This window comes from Carya illinoinensis, chromosome 2 (genome assembly GCF_018687715.1).
Source record: "Carya illinoinensis cultivar Pawnee chromosome 2, C.illinoinensisPawnee_v1, whole genome shotgun sequence".
NCBI lineage: Eukaryota > Viridiplantae > Streptophyta > Magnoliopsida > Fagales > Juglandaceae > Carya > Carya illinoinensis.
This window is the reverse complement of record NC_056753.1, coordinates 33002436-33027924: the sequence shown is the minus strand read 5'-3', so window position 1 is coordinate 33027924 and position 25489 is coordinate 33002436. Positions and strand designations below refer to the sequence as shown.

At 38.1% G+C, this 25489-nt stretch overlaps 1 protein-coding gene across 1 annotated transcript; it reads right to left on the bottom strand.

The window, feature by feature from the left end:
• Positions 1 to 25489, bottom strand: LOC122301077 (N-terminal acetyltransferase A complex auxiliary subunit NAA15). Its single transcript, XM_043112161.1, has 26 exons — positions 25236 to 25489; positions 24056 to 24134; positions 22332 to 22414; positions 22075 to 22224; positions 17276 to 17391; positions 15751 to 15856; positions 11606 to 11677; positions 11386 to 11501; positions 7071 to 7203; positions 6479 to 6556; positions 6347 to 6400; positions 6151 to 6221; positions 5705 to 5759; positions 5512 to 5607; positions 4767 to 4895; positions 4558 to 4640; positions 4233 to 4463; positions 3095 to 3227; positions 2908 to 3015; positions 2634 to 2765; positions 2280 to 2336; positions 2020 to 2117; positions 1860 to 1918; positions 1654 to 1765; positions 1435 to 1535; positions 1 to 772 (listed from the first exon to the last, which is right to left on the bottom strand). The coding sequence occupies exons 1-26, from the start codon at positions 25284 to 25286 to the stop codon at positions 570 to 572; spliced, it is 2706 nt and encodes a 901-aa protein (XP_042968095.1). The 5' UTR covers positions 25287 to 25489; the 3' UTR covers positions 1 to 569.

The following is a 25489-nucleotide window of genomic DNA, read 5'->3' as shown; positions in this document are numbered from 1 at the left end:
GAACCCAATAAAACAAGGACATTTCATTACATGCAAAAGTATGTGGGAAGTACAGTTTAAGAGCCTCGAAAGTCATACATCGTATGAATCCAACAGCAAAATTTTCACATGCTTTAATGTTTATACATAGTAAATAAACCGATCGAATGGGCTAACCCGGGCAACTATGCTGGCTGCACGGAGGAGAAGGTACTCCAAAAAAGGAAAAATTTCTTTTGCTCTCCCCCTCACACCCATACGATAACACTGATTCAAACCGAGGGAGCACCTTTGTCTAGTAGGATCGGACGAAAAAGAGAGCAAATATAAAACTCGACCCTAAAACCCGATTAAAGTAAAATTATACACATTTGCAAATTGAATACATCTCAGAACTGGGGAGGTATAACCGGTGAAAGAAGTCATTAGTCTCAAAGCAATCAATTGTGGTCACCATAACTTGCACAGACACTCCCCAAGAGCTGCAACCCTCCTGCCATACTTTTCAGTCTCAGCTTGGTTCCGTGATCAAGTATCCATTCACGGTAGCTCGCGCATAAATTGGCAGACTGGCACATTCAACATCATGGTCAGATGGTGAGGCCTTTAAATGCCTCTAACCTTCCATTTGATGCAATGGAATCTGTAGTTTCACCACCTTCTGAATGGTTTGCGCTACCATTTTCTGAATTTTTACGTATCTGGTTGTATGCAGAGTTTGGTACAACAGAGCTGCATCTTCCCTCAAAGTATGTAGAGTAAGGGAAGCACTCAGCACAACGCAACTTCCATCCTACAAAAGAACATAATCATTATATGCTTCCAGGGAAATATCAAATAATTACCATATCAGACCCACATTAGTCTGAACCTGAAGAACACCGGAAGATCAATTAGGAGGAAATAACATAACAAAAAATAGAAGTCTTTCTCTTTCTTTCCCCAGATATAATGGCTACTCCCATGGTGACTTGCAGTTTTTGCTGGATGATAAATAAACAAGTACTTCATTTTATTCTTAGATAACAACTGATAAAGATCTCCAAGCTTGAATGCACTAAACAATCGAGTACAGAGTACTAAACAGAGGAAAGAATGTGATTTAAAGAGAGCAAAAACTTTGATAAGGTATTAAACCTGCATGGTAAAGCATATTTTATGACTGAATATATAAGAATATAGTACATACAACTCCCATTAAACAAAAGAATGAACCCAATAACAATAATAAGTATAAAAGAACCAACCATAGATACCGTAACATGGCTTTTGAAAGTAGCATAAAAACATTGAAGGATCAGAGTTTTTGTTTTTGTTTTTTTTTTTTCTCAAAGGAAATTAAGGCCAAATAGAAATAATATTTGGGGCTCCGAAATACACCATAGTCATCAATGTTTCATACGTGCTTCAATAAACATTGTGGGTCATATACACTCCATGAAGAGGTATACTTACTCAATGCAGCTTCTTCATCATTAAGCACTGTTCCTAGAAGTTTGTGGACTGCAATACAGTCTTTGAGTTTCCATTCCCCGACAGGTCCAAGTGCACCCTTTCTGTTGTAGAAGAGCATGTATAAGTTTAATGTTTGACACTCTTAAAGACAAGCAAAAAAATTAATCTAGAAAGTAAAACATAAAAACAACATAAATTTCAATTACTAGGAGGCATTACTTGGCCACCATGTTGTTGGTTGACTCTTCAATTAATCTAATAGCTTCTGACTTTCTGTCAGGTTCTAAAACATATAGCATTTCTGCAGCAGCAGCTCTATGCATCAAAGAATCTGCAGGCATAAAAGAGAGGACAAAAAAAGGAGTCATGACAATGCTACAAATGATAAGGTGCTCGAACAGTAGTTAGGTAAGGTGTATGATGACCTTTATGTCTTTCTAGGAAAATCTCATTTCCCTCGATCAACGATTTCTCATGCAATTGACTACAGAAAAAAAGAAAAAAAGATTCAGTACGCAATTTCAAATGGAAAAGCAAGAGACTGTAGAGCATCAGTGTGATTAAAAGACCAATCTACAAGCTAACCTGATCGTTGGCCGCTCTGCTTCTAAGACACTCCATATAAGTTTCTCAGTATCAGTCACAGGGGCAGCCATCGACCTCACTTTATGAAAGAATTTAATCTGCATCGTGTGAAAATGCCAATAAGTGACAATAGAATGGGTAGGCAGCTTTCAGACTTGGAAACACCAAAACACAAGCCCCCCACACAACCACAACCACAACAGGACTTGCAAAAAAAAATCAGCAAGGTAGTCAACTAACAATACAGAGAGACACCATACCAAGCAGCGATGTGAATCTGGGTGTTCAGCATCCAAATTCAGCAGCTGCTTTACAGCCTACAAGCCGGAAGAAAAAATTAAAGAAAACAATGAATATGTCATCATAAATTAAATTTGGAGCAAGCATGAGTACGATAGTGATTGAGCTACAAGATATGCAACTATAACCAATTAGCTTGTCTGGTTAATCTCATCAAAACCTCAGTGTCAAGACAAATGAATAAGAGAGCCTCTGATTATATCTTGCAACTTGAAGAATAACCCAGGGTAATATTAAGTCAATATTTAGTTAAGATTATACAGCCAATAAATAAGATGGCACTTTCTAAGTTCCAATCTCGAACAAAACAGTACCTGAAAGGCAAGCAAAATCTTCTGCTTTCTCATATTTAATTCAAAAGAAAGCAGCTGTGTCTCCAAGGAATTGGGTGAGTTCTTCTGAAGCAACTTTAAGTACTTTGTGGCTTCCTGTAATGGATCTTCAATCTAAAGAAAGCAATATTCAACAAATGAGATGGCCGGATATTTCTCTAGGATTTGAATGGCACTGGTAAAATTGGAAGAAACTGCATGGAAAGAATGATATTTCTCTGAAGATTTGAAAGGCACAGGTAGGATTGGAAGAAACCTGCAACAACTTTTCCCCATGAGGATCTGGATCTACCGGTTTGATATGTCGCTTTCCAGGCTTAGAAGCACCAGCAGAACTTGATTCTTCATGCTTTTCTTCTGCCTCCTAAAAGAATGCAAACCATTTGGATGAAAAAAACTAAGCAGGAAGAATTCCCAGAAGCCACAGAAACAAACTACAATACTTTCTTAGCTCGTGCTTCTGCCTTCCTCTGTTTTTGCCTCAATTTCTTTTTCTGAGAGGGAGGCATCTTTGACATATCATCATCTTCTTCAGTTGTTGATTTAGGAGGAGAATCATACAGCTTTAAATAGCATCTGCATCTCAAAATCCAATAACCAAAAAATATGAAGTTCTTCATGCACTATGCTGTAAGTGACAGATGACAATCATACCAATACAAATCATAGTACATTTTAAATAGACAAATAAATCTAACACATTTGATTAGTGAACCATCCTCCTTCAAGCTGCTGCTACATCCATCTCATCAGGAATTGTATATCTTTTGACAATAACTCTTTTTTTTTTTTTTTTGGGAATGAATAGTCTTTTTTTTTTAAGTAGAATTAATTGACAATTTCTATACATGGGAATGATTTAACATGAGTGCTCAACTTTAGCACAAAATGAAGGTAACTTCTTTTAAAAAACTAGACTTTTGGGGTCTGTTTCTAGGAAGGATCTATTCTTAATTTGAAAGGAAACTAAGGGTTATTGTGTCTGAATTTTAGGGCTCTGCCCACCCCCAGGAGGAAGCAAAATGCAGAGAACAATGCTGAGAGGAAAAAAAAAAAAAATCAGGATGATTGATCCATAGAAGAAAATGCAGAGAACAAAAGAGTATCTCGAGATTCAATTGTAACTAGAATTAGACGCCATTAAAGGTTTCCTTTGATTTTGGGGAGCTATTAGGGTAGAAGACAGAAGTCAGCACTTTAGGGGCTTTAGGGGCTTTTAAAAGAATTCACTTAAGCTAATAAGGCCAGAGCCTCCGCACCTTTTAACGAAAGTCAGTCTTTTGAAAAAAAAACTTTGGTGACTTGGCGTAGAGCACATAAGAGTTGTGTACGGGGCCTTTCCCTGGGGGACTGCAAGAAGAATTATTGATAGACACAAGACATTTTTCATTGTTCAGATGATTGGCAATATTTATCTGCATTTTATCTGGCCTTAGAAACTCCATGATGCACCATATTGATGAAATAAGAATATCAGAAAAGTTCGAATGCAAAGCAACAGAAAAGTATAGTAAGCAACTAATTACATCTCATTAAGAATTATCAAGAATCTAGTTTAAGGTTCTGACAGAGATGTTTCACCTGATAGCCCCAGCTGCGGCTTTGTGAAAATATGCATGTGAATGTAAACGATCTTGAAATCTAAGCATTTCCACATATGCACGCAGAGTCATTTTCCGTAAGCAATAAGAATGGAAGTCGAATTGGTCTTCAGTAATATCAGCATAGTGCTTCTCCACAGCTAAAAATTTCTTCAGGGCTCGTCCAAGATCACCTTGGCGGAAGTAACTTTCACCAGAAGCAAGTTCATACCTCCAGAGATGAAAATATCACATAACAATTAAACAGCTGCAATCTAGATGGCAATTTTAAGCAAGGAAAACTGTGCCAGTAAAAAGAGTCACACCACATGCACTGCATGTCATGAAGGTTGTTGTGCTGATCTCCATCTTTTGTGAACAATACAGCAGTTTTTTCTGCCAAAGCCACCTTCAAAACAGCAGTTTCAATAAAGTAGACCCAGAATAGTGCAAATATATGCAGCATCAACCACTCCAAAATGACAAATGAAAAAAGCATATTCAACCAAAGGATAAGAGAAGGCAGCTTCAAAACCTGATCAGCCTGCAGCATACGCTTAACACAATCACTATTTATGTAACGATCAGCAAGATCCATACACCTAGCTTCATCTGCCAATGCAGCAGCAGCTGCCAAGTCACCCGCATGCTTCAGTATTCGACTCTGATCAAAAGACAAGTGGAATTACTACTTTATAAAAGAATCAAACTCTATTTTATAAAAGAATCAAACTCGAAAGATTTCAAACAAGAACTCAATAACTAAAATATCTAGAGCACTAGAAGAAAACAAAACGCCTCAATAATGTCTAAAATCATTTTTCCCTCTTTGCCAAAAACAACTGTGATGACAACAAAGTTGCTCCTAAGAGGAATCAATGATAATTGTTTAGCAACCACACCATTGAGAGAATTTATTTCAGAAACCTACTGAGATGCTAAACTGGTATGCACATATTTATATTTCATGTTATATATGATGCACTGCCGCCAAGCTGCATACTTGGAGCTTCATTCATATTCTCATTCCCAGTCCCAGATTCTGAATTTACCATGGCAGGAAACGGTAGTCCTGATTATTTAGACATTGCAGAGACAACAGCCCTCAACAGTCCATAGAAACTGATAAAATTTAACAGGAAAACACCATGGCAAAACCCGATAAGAAAAATAGACACAGGCACAGCAAGCTGAAACCGATGAGATAAAACCGTGGCAGGTTACCATCAGAGAATTGCTACGGCAAAATTTGAAGATAGAGAGTATAAATATATGCAAACCTTGACAGAGTACAGATCAATCACAGTTGGAGTGTGTTCTATAGCCTCGTCAATTTTAGAAAGAGCTACACCATATTGACCCCGTCTGTCATAGTGCTGTATGAGCAAAAGATCTATAAGACTACGTACCCAAGAAACTAAGCAAGGGTATAAAAACACACAGACACTGAACATCCAATTGACAATAAATAACCTGAGCCAATAAAAATAATGCCCACATAAGTGTCGAAGGGGGCTCTTTTTCTACCCTGCAAGTAAGAAGAAATAACAGCAACATGTTGTCAGCAGAAAGAATAACTCAAAATAAACACCGCGATGATGCTCAGGAAAAAAGAACAGACATCACATATTTCATACTCAATGCCAACACAAGTTTCCAATTTCTAGTTTCACATTCTTAATTGATACACACTTCCTACATGGATGGCCCATGCCATATTCCCCTATACTAGAAAAGAAAATAGCTGGTTGCCATTAGTGCTCCAAAGTGCAAGATACTCCAATGCAGTATCTCTAATGGGTTCTGCAAGAAATATTTAGTCAGACTCCTTTATTATCTATTGTTTTAACCCGTCCAAAAGAAGAAATTTGTGGCCACATTTATCAGAATATAACATGTGATCGGATAGCATACATAACCTGCCAGGGTATCGGCTAGTCGTCCTAATTGAATGCTCCAACTTGAGCATAAGTTGCTCCAGAATATCTGCCTGCACAAGAGTAACAAAAAACCTGATGCAGACAATATTTCCTACCAGAGCATCTCTCAGTTCTACAACATACAAAGACAATACCTCCCTCATATCAGATAAACAAAGGGATTGATCATACTAACCTTGCCAGGGTGATCATACAAGGGAGATAGATCAGAAAACAATGATGGAACTCCCTATACACGCCAAGAAGAAAAGTCATGACCAACATTCGGAAGACCAGTAAGTGTTGCATAAGAAAGAACTATAAATACCTTGGTTAGGAGAGGCCTTATATAATTTTCTGCTGCTTCTAGGAACCTGTCGCCTTGCAGAAAATCAAGAGGAATTCTCTGAGGCCAGGGAAAAAAGCAGGGGTCAATCTAGTATCTTTTTCTCTGATCAGTAAACAAGATGAGAAAAATAAGCATAGCTCAAGTACATGGGACATATATAGGAGTAACACCTATGCATGATTTTCTAGAGACAAGAAAGTCATGAATATTCAGGCCACTAAAATCTATTACAATCAGCCAATGGAATAAAGTATTCAAAAAAATTTCACAGCTCATTAATTGACCGCTGGCGATCTTTGAAGATTCTTTCATTCCTCTCCCTCCAAAGACACCTCAATAGGTAAATCGGGAGAGAAAATGAAAAATAAAATAGCAAACATTCTAACCTGTGTTATTAGACAAGTAGAAAGATTTTTTTTTTTTTAAGTAAAATTAAAATAAGTTCTGCAATAAATAGAAAGAAATTTTTTATTATAGAGAGGATATCATCCCTAGACACATGGATTGGGCATAAAATTTCCATTCTAAGAAAGGGAAGATGTAATAAACATAAATAAACGAAATGTGCTACCTTAACAGCGGATGAAGCCTGGTATTGCTGCCCAAGCGATTTGTACAAGCCATCTAACCGATCAATTTCATCAGGAGAAAATTGTGACTTTTCTGAATATAGCCCAACGCATTTTTGCAGGCCTTCATAATATCTAACAAGGAAATAATAAAAATAAAATCAGTCACCTTCTTAAAAATTAGAAGTATAATACAACAAAATCAGAGTAGTTACATTGCAAGTTTTGTGCACAGACCACAGAAACTTTTTTGTTTTTAGTAAGAGGTAAATTTTTACTTATCAAAAAAAAAAAAAGTAAGAGGTAAATTTTATTGAAAAGAATGAAATAGGCATAGCCTATGTACACAAGAGGTATACAGAAGCACGCCTAAATACATTCCAGAAACACTTAATTAAAGATAAGAAGTCTTGAACATTGTTTCCATTAAGCACAATGGCTGAAAACCAGAGCAATAACGTGCGTACAAAAAAATTCTGAAGCTACGTCATTGCGCGTTCCATCATCAAAGCACCGCGCATTCCTTTCTAACCAAGTACACCACATAATATACAATGGAATAATCTTCCACACTGCCGCCACCTAGGGACAGCCTTGAATTTCCTTCCAACAAGCAAGTAAATCAACCACCCTCAATGGCATTACCCAAGTGACATCAACTCTTCTAAAGATCTCATTCCACAACACTCATCACCTCACAAAGCAATAGTAAGTGATCCACTAATTCTCCATGATTTTTGCACAAATAGCACCAATCCATCACAACGAGTCCCCACTTCCTTAAGTTGTCAGTGGTCAGAATATTCCCAAGAGCGGCGGTCCTTGCGAAAAAAACTACTTTTGAAGGCACGCGAGAGTCCGAGACCTCCAAATACTTTTCCACGGGAAAGTTACATTACCTTGTGATGCCAATATTTTGTATTATGTCCAATGAAGGAGAGACAAGAAACCTATCCAGTCTCGACCAACCCCGACAATTGGACCATGTGAACTCGCTGCCCACAAGGGGGAGATCCATGAGATCCAAATCAAATATGACCTTAGAGAATTCCTCCATGACCAAGGAGTTGCAATAATTCCCCGATCACTCGCTAGGAAAGCGAGTGATATTAAAGTCCCCATCCATACACCACGGTCCATCCCATAAACAATATAAACCCGCCAATTCCTTCCATTGCCTTCTCCTATCTCTATCCATGTTAGGCCCATAGATGTCTACATAAACCCACTCCCAACCATCTACCACATTTTAAAATAAACTAGCAACCAAGAAAGTCCCAACACAATCCTTTACCACCTCCACCACTCTTTTATCCAACATTAAGAGAATGCCACCTAACGCACCCAACAAAGCCAAAAAGGACCAATCCACATACGAATACCCCCACGGACTAAGAATGATTCTTCTATCAATGACCTGTAATTTTGTTTCTTGAAAACACACCACATCCCCGTTCACAATAAGAATTTTATATGAAGGCGCTTATTCCGATCATTAAGCCCCTGCATGTTACAAGAGAGGATCTTAGGTTTCATAAGCAATGGTGACCCCCCCCCCCCCCCCCCTTTCTCTTTCAATCTATCCCTTCCGCCACTCCCCTCCTTTGCTTCATAACTAATAGAACATTTGAGCCTTTTGAGTTCCATGTCTCTCTTTGTGGCAGACTTCGATCGACTATCTTCAATGGCAACAAGAAGGGCCCTGAACTGCTCTTCAAAACCGAAACAAGAAACCCCAATGCAATCTTGTACCTCCTCAACCTTCTTGAACACCCACTCCGAAATGAACCTTTCTGAATTGGGACTTGGAGGGAGAGTGCATATTGGTTCAACATCCATCCCATCGAGGCATTCCCCTTCACAGATAACCAACTGCAAATCCGACCCATCTGGCACCCCCACAAAGAGCACCTCTTTCCTCAAATCGTTACCCAACTCCATGTGACTACCTTGAGGGCCCACTCCTCCAGTTTCCAATGAGATTTCTAGTGCTAGGACACCGTTGGTAGGGTAAGTGACCTCCAACACAACACCCTGTGACTACCCAACTAAGGAAATGGGACAGTCGATAGCCCCTTCTTCTATAACTTCAACCCCCGGCAGTCTAGTCGACTGGGTTGTCGTCGTCGATGCAACGGCGACCACCGTCAAGCTAGTCTGTGTAGGTTCCAACACATTGGGGGCTAGGGGGACTTTAGTGTTGCTCGATCTCACATCTCTGTGCTCTATGAATACTATTTTCGGCAGCATAGCTTCCATCGGTGGTTTTGCAACCTTCAGTGAGGTCACTTGCATCTTCGCCGGTGTCAGTGGCTCGTACCCACTTGCCAATGGGCCAGCTTCAAACTGCTTTCTTCTCCTCCAAACACGGCCTACCTGTTGATTGGAAGAAGGCATCCTCATGGGCTTAAGCCCTGGGTTCCCTTTAGGCTAACCCAAAACCTTTTCCTTCCCTTTAGGCTCACTATGCTGACCCATTTGATCGAGAGAGCCCAAAACACCATTCCTGATTTCTTCTACATTCAAGCCATAGCCCAGGCCCAAGCCCAAACCCACCTCATTTTTCTCCTCAACGCATCATATTAACCAGTTAACTTTACCAGTCAATTCGCCCAGCTAGCCCTTCATAACAGACAACACTTGATGCAGTGTTTCCTCCTTCAGACCAACAACATCCCTGCCACCCCCTCACATCTCTGAGCACTTGCCAAAAAGGTGGCACCACCTGACCTATGCAGACCTACCGCTCCTAGTTTGACATGTTCTTAAGGCAGCACCAAAAACCGCAGTTGTTGGAGTACCTCCTTGTACGACCGAGAGTTAGAAGTGGTTACCGTCATCACTGGTGATAACAAACGTGTAGGACCACCTTCTCTTTTAGCTTCCTTCAATGCCTCCGCTAGCTTCCTCCAGCCCATTCCATCCCTATCCCCTGGAATGAAGATGAAACTCCGGTGAGCTCCCCCACCATGCTCCACCAGAGCCATGTAAAAGCCTCGGGAGTTAAGAGCAGAGTTGTGCAATGAAGCCCGTGTCCCCTTCCCAATAAGCAGTGTAAAACTCCTTACACCCAGCTGTCAAACACTCCTCCAAACCTTTAGTAAACCATTTAACTGTAGCTAGCCCCAAGCTTATATCTTTAATAACTTTCCAACCTTTCTTAGTTAATAGCACATAGCATCCATCCCTTATCACCTCAAACACCTTGGATTTGATTGCAACACATTTCGTAGAAGGCATTTTCCTTCCAATACAGCCAAAAAACACGTCATGAAACGACCGCAACCACCATCGGAAACGGAAAGTTTACGTATGGAATGTTAAGTGTACAAATAGAAAACTTATGCTTGATCGTAAATCCAGAAACATAAGTACATCGAGATATATATATATATATTTGTGCATGCAGGTAAGTATGTAATTATATATATTAATATGAGCGCGAGAGAACTCATTAGATACTTTTTACTGCTAAAAAAGCTAGAGTTACCAGTCTGCGAACCAGAAAGTGCAGACCAAGTTTGTGACAAGTCAACAGAAGCAAAAACATGATGAAAGAAAACTTTATAAAACAGCCCAAAGTGACCTAAGATTTTGACAGAGGATCTGTTCTTGGAGAGAGCCAATCAGGTGAAAATATTCAGGTGTCCAACCACAAATAACACTTTTCTTTTGTAATAGCTATAAATGTCCATAATGGAAACAGTTTCCTAGACCAGGATAAAAAAAGGTACTGATCTACATTATCTGGGTCATTATACATAAGGTCAATGACTGGTCTGAAAAAAACTCAAGCATAGGTGTCTCTCTTGTATACGTCCAGTGTAAATTAGCTATACCTATCATTTGCATCAATAAAATTCTTCATTACATATAACACAAAAAACTGGCCTGAAAAAAAAAAAAAGGTACTTAAAAGCCCCAGCTAAAACAAACTTAAATCGAATCACTATAAGAAGAAACTGCATACGGGCACAAGGAGTCTGGGAAAAGCTTTTGCTTATCTTTATTCCAACAATTAAATTCTTAAATGAAAACAATTCTCAGGCCTTCACCAAACTTAAAACCATCAAAAAGAAAATTTGTGCAGGATACATTCTTGCATGTGGATAAAACGTGTATGCTATCAAAAATCAATTCAATAATAACAACAACCAAAAAAACATAAATTAAAGTAACATATTGAGCCACTTTCGGTAACTTCATTCCATTATTAAAATAAAAAAATTGATCACGTAATAGATTTTTATCCAGTTGAATTAGCAGATTCAGATGGATGCTCTTTTCAAGTTCAATGCTGAACTAACTGTAAAGTACCTGTAATTGTCAGGATTCATGAAAAGTAATGCTCGGTGCAATTTTTCACCTTCTTCTAGCCGGCCAAGTTTCAAAAGAAGAGGAGCCTCTTGCTCCTTATAAGACAATTTGTCTACCTAAAAACCATGAGCAACTAGGTCTCAGCATCTGATGATCTTAATATTCAACAGTCGAAGTTAATAATATATGATCATCCCAAAAACATATACAACACACTTACAATTTTTGACTCTTTCTTGTGCAACTCCTCAAGAGCTCTCTCAAGAAAGCCACATTCCTCTAACAAAGAAATCTGTTACAAAAAAAAAAAACGTGTGTAACGATAAGGTTATCATTCAGCATTTCCTATGTAAAAGCATAAATATTCATATCCATTATAAACTAAGTATTCATGCTGAAAATGTAACACAACAACCAAAGAGTTTATGTAAAAGGAGGTGATGAAAACTTGAAGATTGCTTGATGCCTCCAACATTAGCAATTGCACTATCAATCCAAAGGAAAAGATAGTCCACTAGATGCAATTATATATAAAAAATGCTATAGCCACAAAGAGATCTAACAAAAATAAACCCACAAACTAATATGACTTCATATGATACGTTAGATCTAGTTTACAATAAAAGTAAATTTACAATCTAACGTACCATATCAAGCTATATTAGTTTGTGGGTTTACTTTTCTAGGATCTCTTTGTGGCTAAAACATTTCACATTATATATATATATATATATATATTATAAGTAATAAGAAATTTTTATCAACTAAATAAGAATGGCCCAAGTACGCAGGAAGTATACAAGAAAAAACATTTGAAATACAAGCTAGGAACTACAGTGGACTAAAAGTAAATCATGAAGATTATCTCCATTTGATACAAGAGCTTTAGGCCAAACACACAAAGCTTTTTTTATAAGTAAAAATATTATATATATCAATAGGAGTAACCAAGTACACTAGACGTATACAAGAAAACACCTAACCCATACTAGAGTGCCCCAAATGACCCAAAAGCCCGTGAAAACTACCCAAAATACACCAAACCCGAATTGGAATGGAACACACCTCCCCAACCCCAGCCCCTTGTTTCCCGTACAACTAATTCAAATCCCTCTACAAGACCGTCTTCACAATACCCTCCCTTTAGTCTTCCCTCAACTTGAACTACCTCCCATCGCGTCGTAGTTAATTGCCCATGAAAGACACTTCAACTCCCTGCTTTTCTTCAAACTTGATTTGGTTTCAAGCGCGCGGCTCACCTCAATCGCAGTGAATAGAGCTTCAATTTGGTCTTCATATGCATCATCTGAGATCCCCACAATTTGCTTAAACTTGTTAACTTTATTAAGAACCCAATCCGATGGTGACGCCGCTATATCGTTTAATGGAGGTCGAGAAACCAAGGGAATGACATTATCCCCAGACACAGTACCCAACTGCACTCCCGACTCTAAACCTTCCTCCACACAAGGCACCAACGACAAACTTTCCTTCCTACCATATGGTTGCTTGACAACAATATGGTTGTTGTCCATTGTTTCTGTCACCATTACAAGTTCCTCCCCTCCATCAACATTGCTTGTATGTATTCCACTCCTTGATTGGTCAGACCCTATTGCTCCCTGAGGAGACATAGAACAAGTAGGGGAAACACAACCTTCTATAACCCCGTTTGCATCTTCTAGAAGAGGCTCGACTGCTACTTCCAAAGTATTCAAGACCCTAGATGGACCCCCCATCTTCAACTAAAAAACAACCCTACACAAAAGTACCAACCTCATCTGCAACTGGAGCCTGAGGCCCTATTACTCCCTCAGGACGCATGGTGACATTGGCATTAACAAAGATGATAGCGTCCAATGACCCTATCTGTGATGGTGTTGAAACCTTTGCCGGCACACTTGTGACCTTCAAACCTGAAGGATCTACCTCCCGCCCTTCCTCATCCAATCTCGACCCACCACCAAAACCCAGGACTAGGTCCAGCCCTTTATCCACTTTAATCATCAGATCTCTCACATACTCAATAACTCCTTTCAATTGAGCTTTAACATCCCACAAGACCCCCTCCACTTCTCCTAATGTCATCTGACAGCATTTGCCTCCTGCAAGTGCCTTCCCCTTTACTTCAACCACTGAGCTGATCTTGGCCAAAATACCCGCCACCGACCTCCACACCGTAGCGTATGAAGCACCTTTAACTAAGGGAGACCTTCCCACTGTTTTTTCATAGAGAAACTCCCCACTGTTTGCATGCTTCAAAAAAGTGGCTTTGGACCCAATAACACTACGAATGGATTGCATAAGACCTTTCCATCCAACGCCATTTGCACCCTCCGGAATCACCAACAAACCTTTCCTCCTTTCATTCCGGAATTCTAAGAGTTGCAGAAAGCTACCCCTTGCATTAACATGATGTTGAATTATAAAAACTCCATTACCCATCCTTAACTCTCTGAAGAAACCTCCATAACAGTTAAGTTCTAAACAATCCTCAACCCCCTTAGCCACCCATGAAGCTACCATCCCACCTAAACACATGAACTTAGCTATCCTTTTACTACGTTCAAAGATACAAAAAGTATTACCTCCCTCCTTCAGAAAAAAGAAAGTTTTTTATTCCACTTTCAACCACCTCTCGCCTTCCAACTGAGACAAATCCCCCTTGCACGTCGTCATCGTCAAATCCCAACACACAAAGTACAAAAGAAAAACTCCCTAAGTGCTCCCATTGAACCTTTTTTCTCATTATATATTATGTCATTTTCAATAAATAAATGAAATTTATTTCACAGAAGAATTTTATGTTAGGGCAATCATAGAACAATACCTTGCACCAACAGGTTTCGTTTATAGCAAATATTGTGCTCGAAAAGCAAACCATGTATTTTGTTAGTTTTCTTTTTATACCATTGCATGATTATTAAAATAAAATAAAAAAAGACCCTTATGACCTTATCTTCTGGATTTCATCCAAGATTCATACTGTACCGTTTTTATTTTTTATATGTTATAGGATAACAACACTAAGCAAAGTCAATCCAAATGTTTAAAAAGCATTGCACCTTTCTACTTATCAAAAGAAAAAGCATTGCACCTTTCTTACCATCTAGGCATATGTCCTTTATCATTCTTCCTATGGGAACTAAGAATGAATCAAGTCGATCAAAATTTTATTTTTTATGAAAGGATCTATATCAGTCAGTTACAAAAATCAACCCTTCTACAATGTAAAAGTAAAATATAGCATCAATCAGCTATACTCTCTTTTCTTTTTCTCTCTTTCTTCTTCTTCTTCTTATTCTTCTTGTTTTATTTTTTATTTTTTATTTTTTTTGCGGCCAAAATTACTGGTCAAGTATGAACAAACTGTATCCAGCATTAAGGATATGTAAATTCCTCAAATTTTCATATAAAAGACGAAAGCAGTTCTGTTCTGAAAAGTTGGGCATGATATCAACTTAGAAACTAGTGCATTATCCATCAAAAATGAAACTAAAGGTACTGGAAAGGGGGGGAAAAGACTAAGAGGCAAACTTCTGTATTGAAGTCTTAGTTACAATGCTTCCTGAAATAATATTCACTACAACGCCATTGCAAAGTCATCTTCTTATTATTGAAAAAATAAACAACATCCTATAATATATAAGAATAATGCTACACATAGTCGTGGAGTGTGCAAGCACCGTATAATTGCTTTTAAAAAAAGTGAGATCCACAATTAAAAAAAATATATTTCATGTGAGTCCCGTATTTATTCATTTTTTTCAAAGTGGTTGCATGGCACTTGCGCACTCACGACTGCAACTATCATCAATATATATAGAGCCTAGTTGTTTGGAAAATCTCACACACAGATCATCCAAAATATAAAAAGAACTTAGTCTACAAACAAGAGTAGGAAAAATAGTAACTTCAAACATTAGAAATCTGAGCTTTTTAAAATTACTCCAGATAAGAATTCTCAACTAGAATTGATTAGTTGCACTAAGCTATTCAGTCTTGAAAATTTTGAATTAAGTTTAGCGGTTGAATTCAGGCATAAATATAAATTCAACTGTATCTTTTTGTTGAATTCATGTGTAAATTCCAGTAAATCACTCTTATGTACAAGTCTGGCCAGTTTGGATGGTGGAGCATACTCTACTACTATTCATTATTTTATCATTACTTTTCACCTATTTTTTACTATTTTTTATTACTATTCACAACTATTCAATATTTTATCATTACTTTTTCCCTACCATTCACAGAATATTTGAGATCACCTCAGTACCCAAACACAACGTAAATAAGGCAACAAACAACTGAAAAAGGATCCTTGGATAGATTAGGGCAGCATGTATATGTCTTCAATGATTCTACCTTGTACAAGAGCATTTCCCCATGCTCACAACGTTCATTATCAGGAGGATAATCATCTTCAAGCGTCCCTTCATATGCTTCCAGAATTTCAACCGCTTTTGATGCACTAATACATAAGCAAAAGAAGTTGTTTAGAGTAATAAACAAATCAAGGACCTCAATTAGCAATTCATCAAATTGCAGAAAAAAACTTTTCAATTGATGCTGGTGTGAAGATCCCAAGGTAATTATGGCGAAACAGCTTGAACATTGTTCAATCAAAGGCTTAAAAAGTAAAGACAAATTAGCTATCAAGAAAGAGACCAATTGAATATGTAATTAGCATATTTACCTCAAGAAACCATTCCCTTAAATGAAAAGGTACCCGGTTCAATCATGTATGTTATATATTAGTTGCATTTAGCCATCACTTGTCACAATACATTCTAGCAGTTAAGGGTCAAGTTTTTTTTTTTTATAAGTAAAATAAAATTTTATTGAAAAAAGTAAACAGACATAGCCTAGGTACATAGGAAGTATACAACAGAGAACATTGAGTTACGAGGTAGGAGCTAGAAAGTGATACAAGCTTTTTTTTGTAGTGATTAAAGATCAAGCTTGGGATGAGCTATAGACTCAGACATTTGGGGTTCGATTTTGCCATAGATGTTCCCTTAGATAACCTTACACATGATTTTGGCAGGTGGGGTTGTGCTCCCGAGATTTACTCCCTAGAGGTCGGTCTAAAGGGCCATACCTTACTAGGGTTCTACGTCATTAAAAAAATCAGTTGCATTTAGCTATTGAAAAAAAGTTTACAAGTAATCATCAAAAGAATGTTTGTATCTATCACTAACTCCTAACTATGCATTTTCTCTTTATATGCGTCCTATGTACTTGGGCTACACCTCTAAGTTTAAAAAAAGCTGTTTTACTTATCAAAAAGAGTTTATAAGATAACATCAATTAGAATTAAAGGACAAAGGAGAAATTAGCATCCGTTTTCTAATAGTATTTTCTTCAGATTTTTATGCCACATCTTTTTCACACATGGAGCGAAAAAAGCATTCTATACAAGGTAAAACATTTGTAAGAATGGAAGGTAAATATCCAATTAATCTTCTACAAAACCCTATTCAAAGTAGTTCTTTCATGTAATCAAAGATTTTATTAAAAAAATGCAAAAGCCATAGCCTAGGTACATTGGAAGTATACAAGAGGAACACCTAATTGTGAAACATAAGAAGTATTCAAAATCCTAAGAACCTTTAAATATAGACTAACTATACATAGATGAGGATATATACCATGAAATTTTTGTTAACCACAGTAAAGAAGGGAAGTGACTCTAACTTGATGAATACCACAATGATATCCAATAGACGCAGATAACATATTATTGAGTAATTAAAGCTGACCAGCCATAATTGGTGGAATAGTTCATAAAAATGAAAGTTAAAAGTAAGAACTCATAGCTAAATACTAAAACACGATAAGAAATTGTCAAATAATTTTAATATTTTCAAATCGAAGGATCCAACCATACTTTGAGGTTAAATGATGGGCAACAGCAAAGCCGATCCAATTCATGCGATGATTTGGTTTCAGAGACAAAAGTTGTTGTCTTGTCTCAACAAAACCTGTCAAATCCCGCATTTGTGCCTGTAACATAAATGTTAAATAGAACAATTAGCTAAAACAGAGAAAAATGGAAAAACATAATGAGCCATCTAACTCACACATTCATCTAAAGGTCATTTTCCTCATTCCATATGCATGTCAATTTGTAACTAGATTGCAGCTGCTAGTTAGTAGAAGAGGGCTTAAGTGGATCCCCCAGATTGCAGCTGTGGAAGATGACTCCCATTTGTTACCTATGGTGCATTTGGAGGGAAAGGACTGACCAGAATTTTGAGGATTGGGAGCATTGCCTGGAAGAATTTTTTTTTGATAAGTAATAAAAGCTTCATTAAGATAAAGATGGGCATAGCCCAGGTACACTGGAGGTATACATGAACATACACCTATTTAAGAACTAGAAACAGAAGCAAGAAAATCATGGCAGCTTAGGCCATTAAAATCTAAAGCAATGGCCCACAGAAAAAAAGTCTTCCATAAGAAACACCAAAACTCTTCCGAGGAACGTTCACAATCCTCGAAAAGTCTCTCGTTTCTTTCATTCCAAATACACCAACAAATACAAATAGGAGCCATCCTCCACAAAGATGCAATTTGCGGAGTCCCGATGATTCCTCTCCAGCTTGCTAAAAACTCTACCACCCGACATGGCATTACCCAAGCTATTCCCATTCTGTTAAAAAATAGGTTCCAAATCTCACTTGCAAACTTGCAATGTAGGAGTAAGTGGTCCACGGTCTCTCCATTGTTTCTACACAAACAGCACCAATCCACAATTATCAGGCCACGTCTTCTAAGATTGTCAGTGGTCAAAATCTTCCCTAACGCTGCTGTCCAAACAAAGAAGGCAGCCTTGGTGGGTGCTTTACTTCTCCATATATTCTTCCACGGAAACTTGGGTCTTTGTTGCATGGTATTGGCTTCGTAAAAAGAACGTACCGAGAATTTCCCCTTTCTATTCGGACTCCAAAACATCACATCTTCAGTTGTGGCAGCAAAGGGCACACTGTACAGTAGATTCATAAATTCCAGCAATTCATTGACTTCCCAATCGTTTGCATCCCTGGTAAGGCTAATATTCCATTCCTGTGTGTCTTGATTGATCACCCTTAAATCAGCCACCACCGCTTCTTTTTCCCGTGCAATAGCGAAGATTGTGGGATAGGCATCTTTTAGGACCAGATCACCCACCCACCTATCCATCCAAAAACTGATCCTTCTACCATCTCCCAAACATAACCGGATATTACGAGAAAAGGAATCCCACCCCTTCCTTATATACTTCCAAAGCCCCACCCCATAAGTCCCCCTTCCCTCTCTTGAACACCAACCCCCACACTCACTACCATACTTTATATCAATCACTCCTTTCCATAATGCTTCCCTCTCAAAGTTATACCGCCACAACCATTTACCCAATAATGCCTTATTAAAAGCCCTTATGTCCCGAACCCCCAACCCACCATCTCTCAATGGAGTACATATCCTATCCCATCCCACCAAGTGATACTTAAACTCTTCTCCTATCCCCCCCATAGGAAATCTCGCTGAAGTTTCTCCAATCTCTGCGCTATGCTAGCTGGGAGTGGGAATAAGGATAGGAAGTATGTAGGAAGGTTAGATAGAGTACTTTTGATCAAAGTTATTCGCCCCCCTTTTGATAAGTATAGCTTTTTCCATCCAGCCAGTCTACGCTCAAATTTTTCCAGCACCCCCTCCCAAACCGACCTTGCTTTGAACGAAGCCCCCAATGGAAGGCCCAGATATTTCAAAGGCAAGGAAGAGACCACACAACCCAAGATATTGGCTAACCCCCTGATATTATTTACTTCCCCCACCGCCACCATCTCCGTTTTAGCAAGATTGATCTTCAACCCGGACACGGCTTCAAAGCAAAGCAAAATAGCCTTCAAAGACTCTATATGACCTGCCTCTGCCTCGCAAAATAATAAAGTATCATCTGCAAACAAAAGGTGAGAAATAATGATGGAGTCATGATTGCCCCCCACGTTAAAACCTGAGAAGAATCCACCACCTACTGCCGCTGACACCATTCTACTTAATGCCTCCATCGTCAGAACAAATAAGAGGGGAGATAGAGGATCTCCTTGCCGCAGCCCCCGCGAGCTATTAAAGAAACCCACTGGGTCCCCATTAATCAAAACCGAGAATCGCACCGTTGATACACAGTGCCTTATCCACCGCCTCCATCTTGCCCCGAAACCACATCTGTCCAACAAATAAATCAAGAAATCCCAATTCACATGGTCGTACGCCTTCTCCATATCAAGTTTGCACAAAATACCTGGGCTTCCGGATCTTATTCTACTATCCAAACATTCATTTGCTATAAGAACCGAGTCTAGGATTTGCCTCCCCTTCACAAAGGCGTTTTGAGATTTAGAAATGATCTTTTCCATAACCGTGCTCATTCTATTGGCAAGAACCTTTGAGAGTATTTTATACACACTGCCCACAAGACTTATTGGTCTGAAATCAGGGACCTCCATTGCCCCAGCCTTTTTAGGGACTAAAGCAATAAAAGTTGCGTTTAAGCTTTTTTCAAACTTGCCATGCGTATAAAATTCTTGAAAAACCAGCAATACTTCTTCTCTCACCACCTCCCAACAAGATTGAAAAAAAGCCATAGTAAAACCGTTCGGCCCTGGTGCTTTATCCTTATTCATTTTCTTAATTACTTGATGTATCTCTTGCTCTTCAAACGGTCTCTCCAACCAATCTCTACTAGTTTGATCTATGGTCTCAAAAGCTAAACCATCTAGGGTCGGCCTCCAATCATGCGGTTCCGCTAGCAACTGTTGAAAATGACCCACCACATGTTCTTTTATAACCTCTTGATCGGAGAAATTTTCACCATTAATGTTCATAGACTCAATAGCATTGAATCTCCTATGCGCATTAGCCACCCGGTGAAAGAATTGTGTACACTTATCCCCCTCCTTTAGCCACAAAGTCCTTGACTTTTGTCGCCATGATATTTCCTCCATTAAAATCAATCTTTCTAATTCAGTAATAACTTGAACTTTACGATTATTCCCCTCCCCTACTCCCTCCAAGGTTTGTAGCTCTTGAAACAAAACCTTTTTCTGAGAGTTCACATCACCAAAAACCTGTTCATTCCATATCTTCAAATCCTTCTTCAAAGCTTTCAGCTTTTCCGCCAAAACCTTACTCGGATTGCCTTCGAAAGAATATGAACTCCACCATTGCCTAATCAAATCCACAAACCCCTCAACTTTTAGCCACATATTCTCAAACTTAAAAGGCCTTCTACCCCCTTGTATGCCACCACCATCTAACATTATGGGAAAATGATCTGAACATATTCTCGGGAATCTTTTCTGACTTAGGCCGGGGTATTGTGATTCCCACGAAGGGGAAAGAATAAATCTGTCCAACCTTGACCACGCATGGTTGTTGGACCAAGTAAATTCCCCCCCCATCAACGGTATATCCATAAGTCCCATCTCGGAAATGAAGTCTGAAAAATCTGCCATGGCTTGATTTTGACCAGTCCCCCCTGATCTCTCACTAGAAAATCTAGTCACATTAAAATCTCCTCCGATACACCATGGCGCTTCCCACCACGAGCATAACCCAGCTAACTCCTCCCAAAGCAACCTCCTTTCGCTATCTATATTAGGGCCATAAACCCTAGCAAAAGCCCACACGAACCCATCATCTATATGGGTTCGTGTGGGCTTTTACTTGAAGATGGGTTCTTGCCTGGAAGAATTAAGAGTTTTTACTTGAAGATGGGCTATTGGCATTGATTGAAATGGTCTCAGCCTTCATAATTTCCTTGTATCCATTTCTAGTTCCTAACTAGGTGTATTCTCTTGTATACTTCCTCCATATTTGGGCTATGCCTATTTCAGTATTAATAAAATATCTTTTTACTTATAAAAAAATTGTATCTAGAACTTTATTTATGTCTACATCTGTGACTCGATTGGACAGGCTTTTAGCTGCATACTAAGGTCACATAAAAGGGATTGCTTCTTTATCAGGTAAGGCATCCTAAAAGAGCAGAGAACTACCTAGGAACAATACTTTAGAGCCTCTTCTGAGAGACTAGAGGAGCATTGCAGATAATGTTAGCAGTATTAACAGCTCACCAAGAGATGATTGATGCAGCTCCTACCTCTGAAAGCTGTAGGAAGGCAGTGCTCTCAATCATTCAAAAAAAAAAAAAAATGATTGCATCGCCTTTTAGAAAAATGCCAGTTAACTAACAAAAGAATGATGGAACCAGATAGATTCCCAAAAGAAGCCAACAAATTTCATCTTTTACCTAAGAAGGGTCTTCCACCCTAGAAACATCCTCCTTAACAAAGAATCAATTTAGTTTCTCCCTTCGAGACAAAAAAGCTTTTAATAATGCACAATACCCCTTCCTTCTCCAAAATTAGGGAATAACGTTATGCAAGCAACATAACAAAAACATCATCATTAAGTACAAGAAAGGTGACAAAGACATTACCAATAAAGAACTCTCCCATACAAGACACTAATGCACACACCAAACTGGATATGACTATTAAATAGTTTGCAGTCTGCCATGTCCTACGCTAGCATTAAACACAACTACCCATGCAAATCTTTGTTAAAATGTTACAGAAATTTTTCAAAAAATAGCACATCAGTAGCAAGCGATCAAAAGAAGAGACACCATTTAAAACATACCTGTAAGAGAGACAGGTCCCTTAGTATCTCAATGTTGTCTGGATCTATCCTCAGAGCATTTCGGTAGCACTTAATTGCCTCTCTATATTCTCTGTCTGACCGATAAAGGAGGCCATAAACATGCCAACAAACGTGACTTTTGAGGTCATTCTGCATGATAAGAACGAATAATTTAAATACAATATTACATTACAAAGCAATGATTTCAGAAAAATGATTCTGCTTTATGGCAAAATGTAGTGGATATACATCCCAACCTTCAATCCTTGCCGAACAAGCTCATATGCTTCGGGTTTACGGTCCATGCAATTTAAAGTTAGCCCCTTCATTGCTAAAGTTTCTGGAAATCAGGAGAGAAACAGAAGTCCATTATAAGACTTGAAAAATACAAATCATAAGAAAATAAACGAAAAATATAAGAGTATGAGAGGGGTAAATCATTCAGAATTGTCAACAGTTGTTCGTCTACTTATCATAATTTACTAAACCTAAGGAAAAAAGAGTGGATCAAGCCCCACCCTCCTCTCAAAGTGAGGAAAAAAAAAACCAAAAATTAAAGAAGGAAAAAGAAGAAAAGGTAAGGCATTGGCCAGCAAATATTTCACAACCATGTCTATAAAAAGGCAACTAAAGGCCTCGTTTGTTTTCACAACTCTTCTCAACTCATTTCATCTCATCTAATCATTACAATTTTTCTAAATTTCCACACAAAATAAAATATACAATTCGACTTTTTCAAATTTCAAAACAAAAATAATATTTAAAAAACATATTCTAACAATATTTTATTCAACTTTCATCTCAACTCATCTCATCTCATCTCATCTACGAAAACAAACGAGGTAAATCATTTAGTAAAAACAATTAGCACAAAAACAAAAAAGATTTTATGCTACTTGATATCATCCTCCATAAACAAGTGCATTGAACCTATTTTCCCAAGGAATGGTATTCCCAACCTCTTTATCTTGTGCTTCTTTTATTGTTAAATACAATTCATATTTTCTACTTTTTTTTTAAGTAAATTCATATTTTATCCTTCAATTCAAACATAATAATAAAACAAGTAACAAATACTAAGAGCAGATTTTTAAAAAATAAAAATAAAAAGTAAGCCAAGAAAATAGCTGGTGGGGATTAGAGACTAAATAGATTTGGTTTGCAAAAAGACTTCTCCCCTGAACTTTACTTCCATGATGCCATAGAGATTTTTTTTATTTTTTTATTTTTTATGCCAAGGAGTCTCTCCAAGGCATGGCCCTTCAAACCCACCCCTGCAGAGTAAACCCTGGTCCCGTGCACTACACCCTCAGAAGTTTCCCTATACGGAACTGGTTAAATCGCTGGCTTTTCACCAGCCTCAAATGATTGTTTGCACCCATGAGGTATTGAACCTCAAACCTTGTAGGAAGTGATACCCCATGACCAAGGCCTTCACCACTGGGGCCAACCCCTTGGGATTTACCATAGAGATAACCAAACACTAACATTAAAATCAAACAATAAAAGAGTGGTCTTTCTTGCTTACATTTGCGGCTTTTCCAAATAGGCACCTTGTTTTTTTATTTTTTTGATAAACAAAATTTTGTTGAGCATAAAATAGACAAAGACCTAAGTATAAGGAACATATACAAAAGCGTCGCCTATGCATGCTAGTTTAGCAATACAAGGAAGTCACAAAAAGACATGCCATTAAAATCAATTACAATCGACCAATGGAGTAAAGTATGTTTTTCAGACTTGTTACTATAATATTCGCTTTGGCTTTTTTCTCAGCAGTCTCATGCATTTTTTTTACCAACAAAGTTGTACTTTGAGGAAAATACTTCCCAAACAGCTACATAAGAATTTACACATGTCAAATATTGTGGATAAAATGGATAAATTTAGACTATTGCTAAATCCAATTTTTTTATGAATAAAATTGCTAATCCAATTAATATGTCCAATATAAGCATATAGCGTGTGAAATGAAAACTACCTCCATGCTCAGGAAACTTTTTCAATATGGAATCCGCTGCCTTCAGCCCCTTCTTATACTGTTTAGTTTCATATGATTTCTGCATAGCAAAATGAGGTTCAGTTAACAGTTTTCCCCACAAAAACTTCAATGCCCTAGATAGATTTGCTTGTTAATATAGTAAATATAGGCTGGTAGACAATACATCAGGACTGTTGTGTAAGCAAAGACATTAGTATGGACATATATGTCTATATCTTACCACATTGTCCCTACCAAGGTCATTACAAAGCACTGAATATATCACATTAGAACAAAATATTCAGTAGAATAGTTGTCTTAAAAAACTGATAACCATTAACCTTCCATCCAATTTTAAACTTTTATTGTCAAATAGGAGAGGCTATTTTCAATTAATCTCTTTTCTTTTTTTCAGTTTTTTAAAAAGAAAAAGCATAACCCCTTCCTCCCGTTGAAAATAACATTTCAATAGACAATTCGCCTAACTGAGCCAATAACATTTATCGAAGTTGAAACCAACCATCCTCCTAATTCTCCCCAACCATCCAATTCCTTTAGAAACCAAGATCCAAACAGATGCACACAACTAGAGAAGATAAGACATTTTAATTACTTATTTTCCGATAACCAACAAAGTCCCAATCTTTCCTTCAATTTCTCGGCAAAGATAAAAAGCTGAAATCCAAACTCGAATAGTTTGTTACTCTATTCAAACCATCCAATCCCGCTGGAAAATCAAGTTATGAAGCAAATGCAGAAAATTAAATAAACCCCAGTTAGCATAATCACACGTATGCCAAGAGAGCGAAAAGCAATGAAACAGCGAAATCCCGAATTTTCCTGCTCTGTCTTTCCACAACTAACTTCCCATATAGAAGCATGAATCTGAACTTAATTCAACCATAATTGCAAAACCCAGATATTTTAATCATTCGTTAGAGAGAGACAGAGAAGCCACGTCTTCCCAACATTATCAATTAACTTTTCGTTCAAATGCAGAGCATAGAAACCAGAAAGCAATAAACAAAGCTACATAATCAAGGACAGAATCTAGGGTTTTGGGAAGTGGGGAAAGTATGCCAGAGAAAGCCAATAGACTTCGATCGAGACGTAATGAAAAACAGTGAACAAGAACTAGAAAGAGAATGAAAGGAAGCGAGTGTCGGGAATCAGAGCTTACAACAATGAGCTTGAAAAGGTTGGCCTCTTTGGGAGGCAACGAGGCACCCATTGTTTCGCAGAGATAGAGAAAGAACGAGTCTCGTCGAGTTGGGGTTCGTCGCTTTCGTTTTAAGGGCTGCGATGATAAAGTGAGTGGTGGCGTTTATCTGCTGCAACTTCAACCCTACTGCGAACTATATGCAAATCATCCCAAGGTTGGGGCTTTGGCTTCTTTTCTTCTTTCTTTGTTTTTCCTTTTCTTTCCTTTCTTTA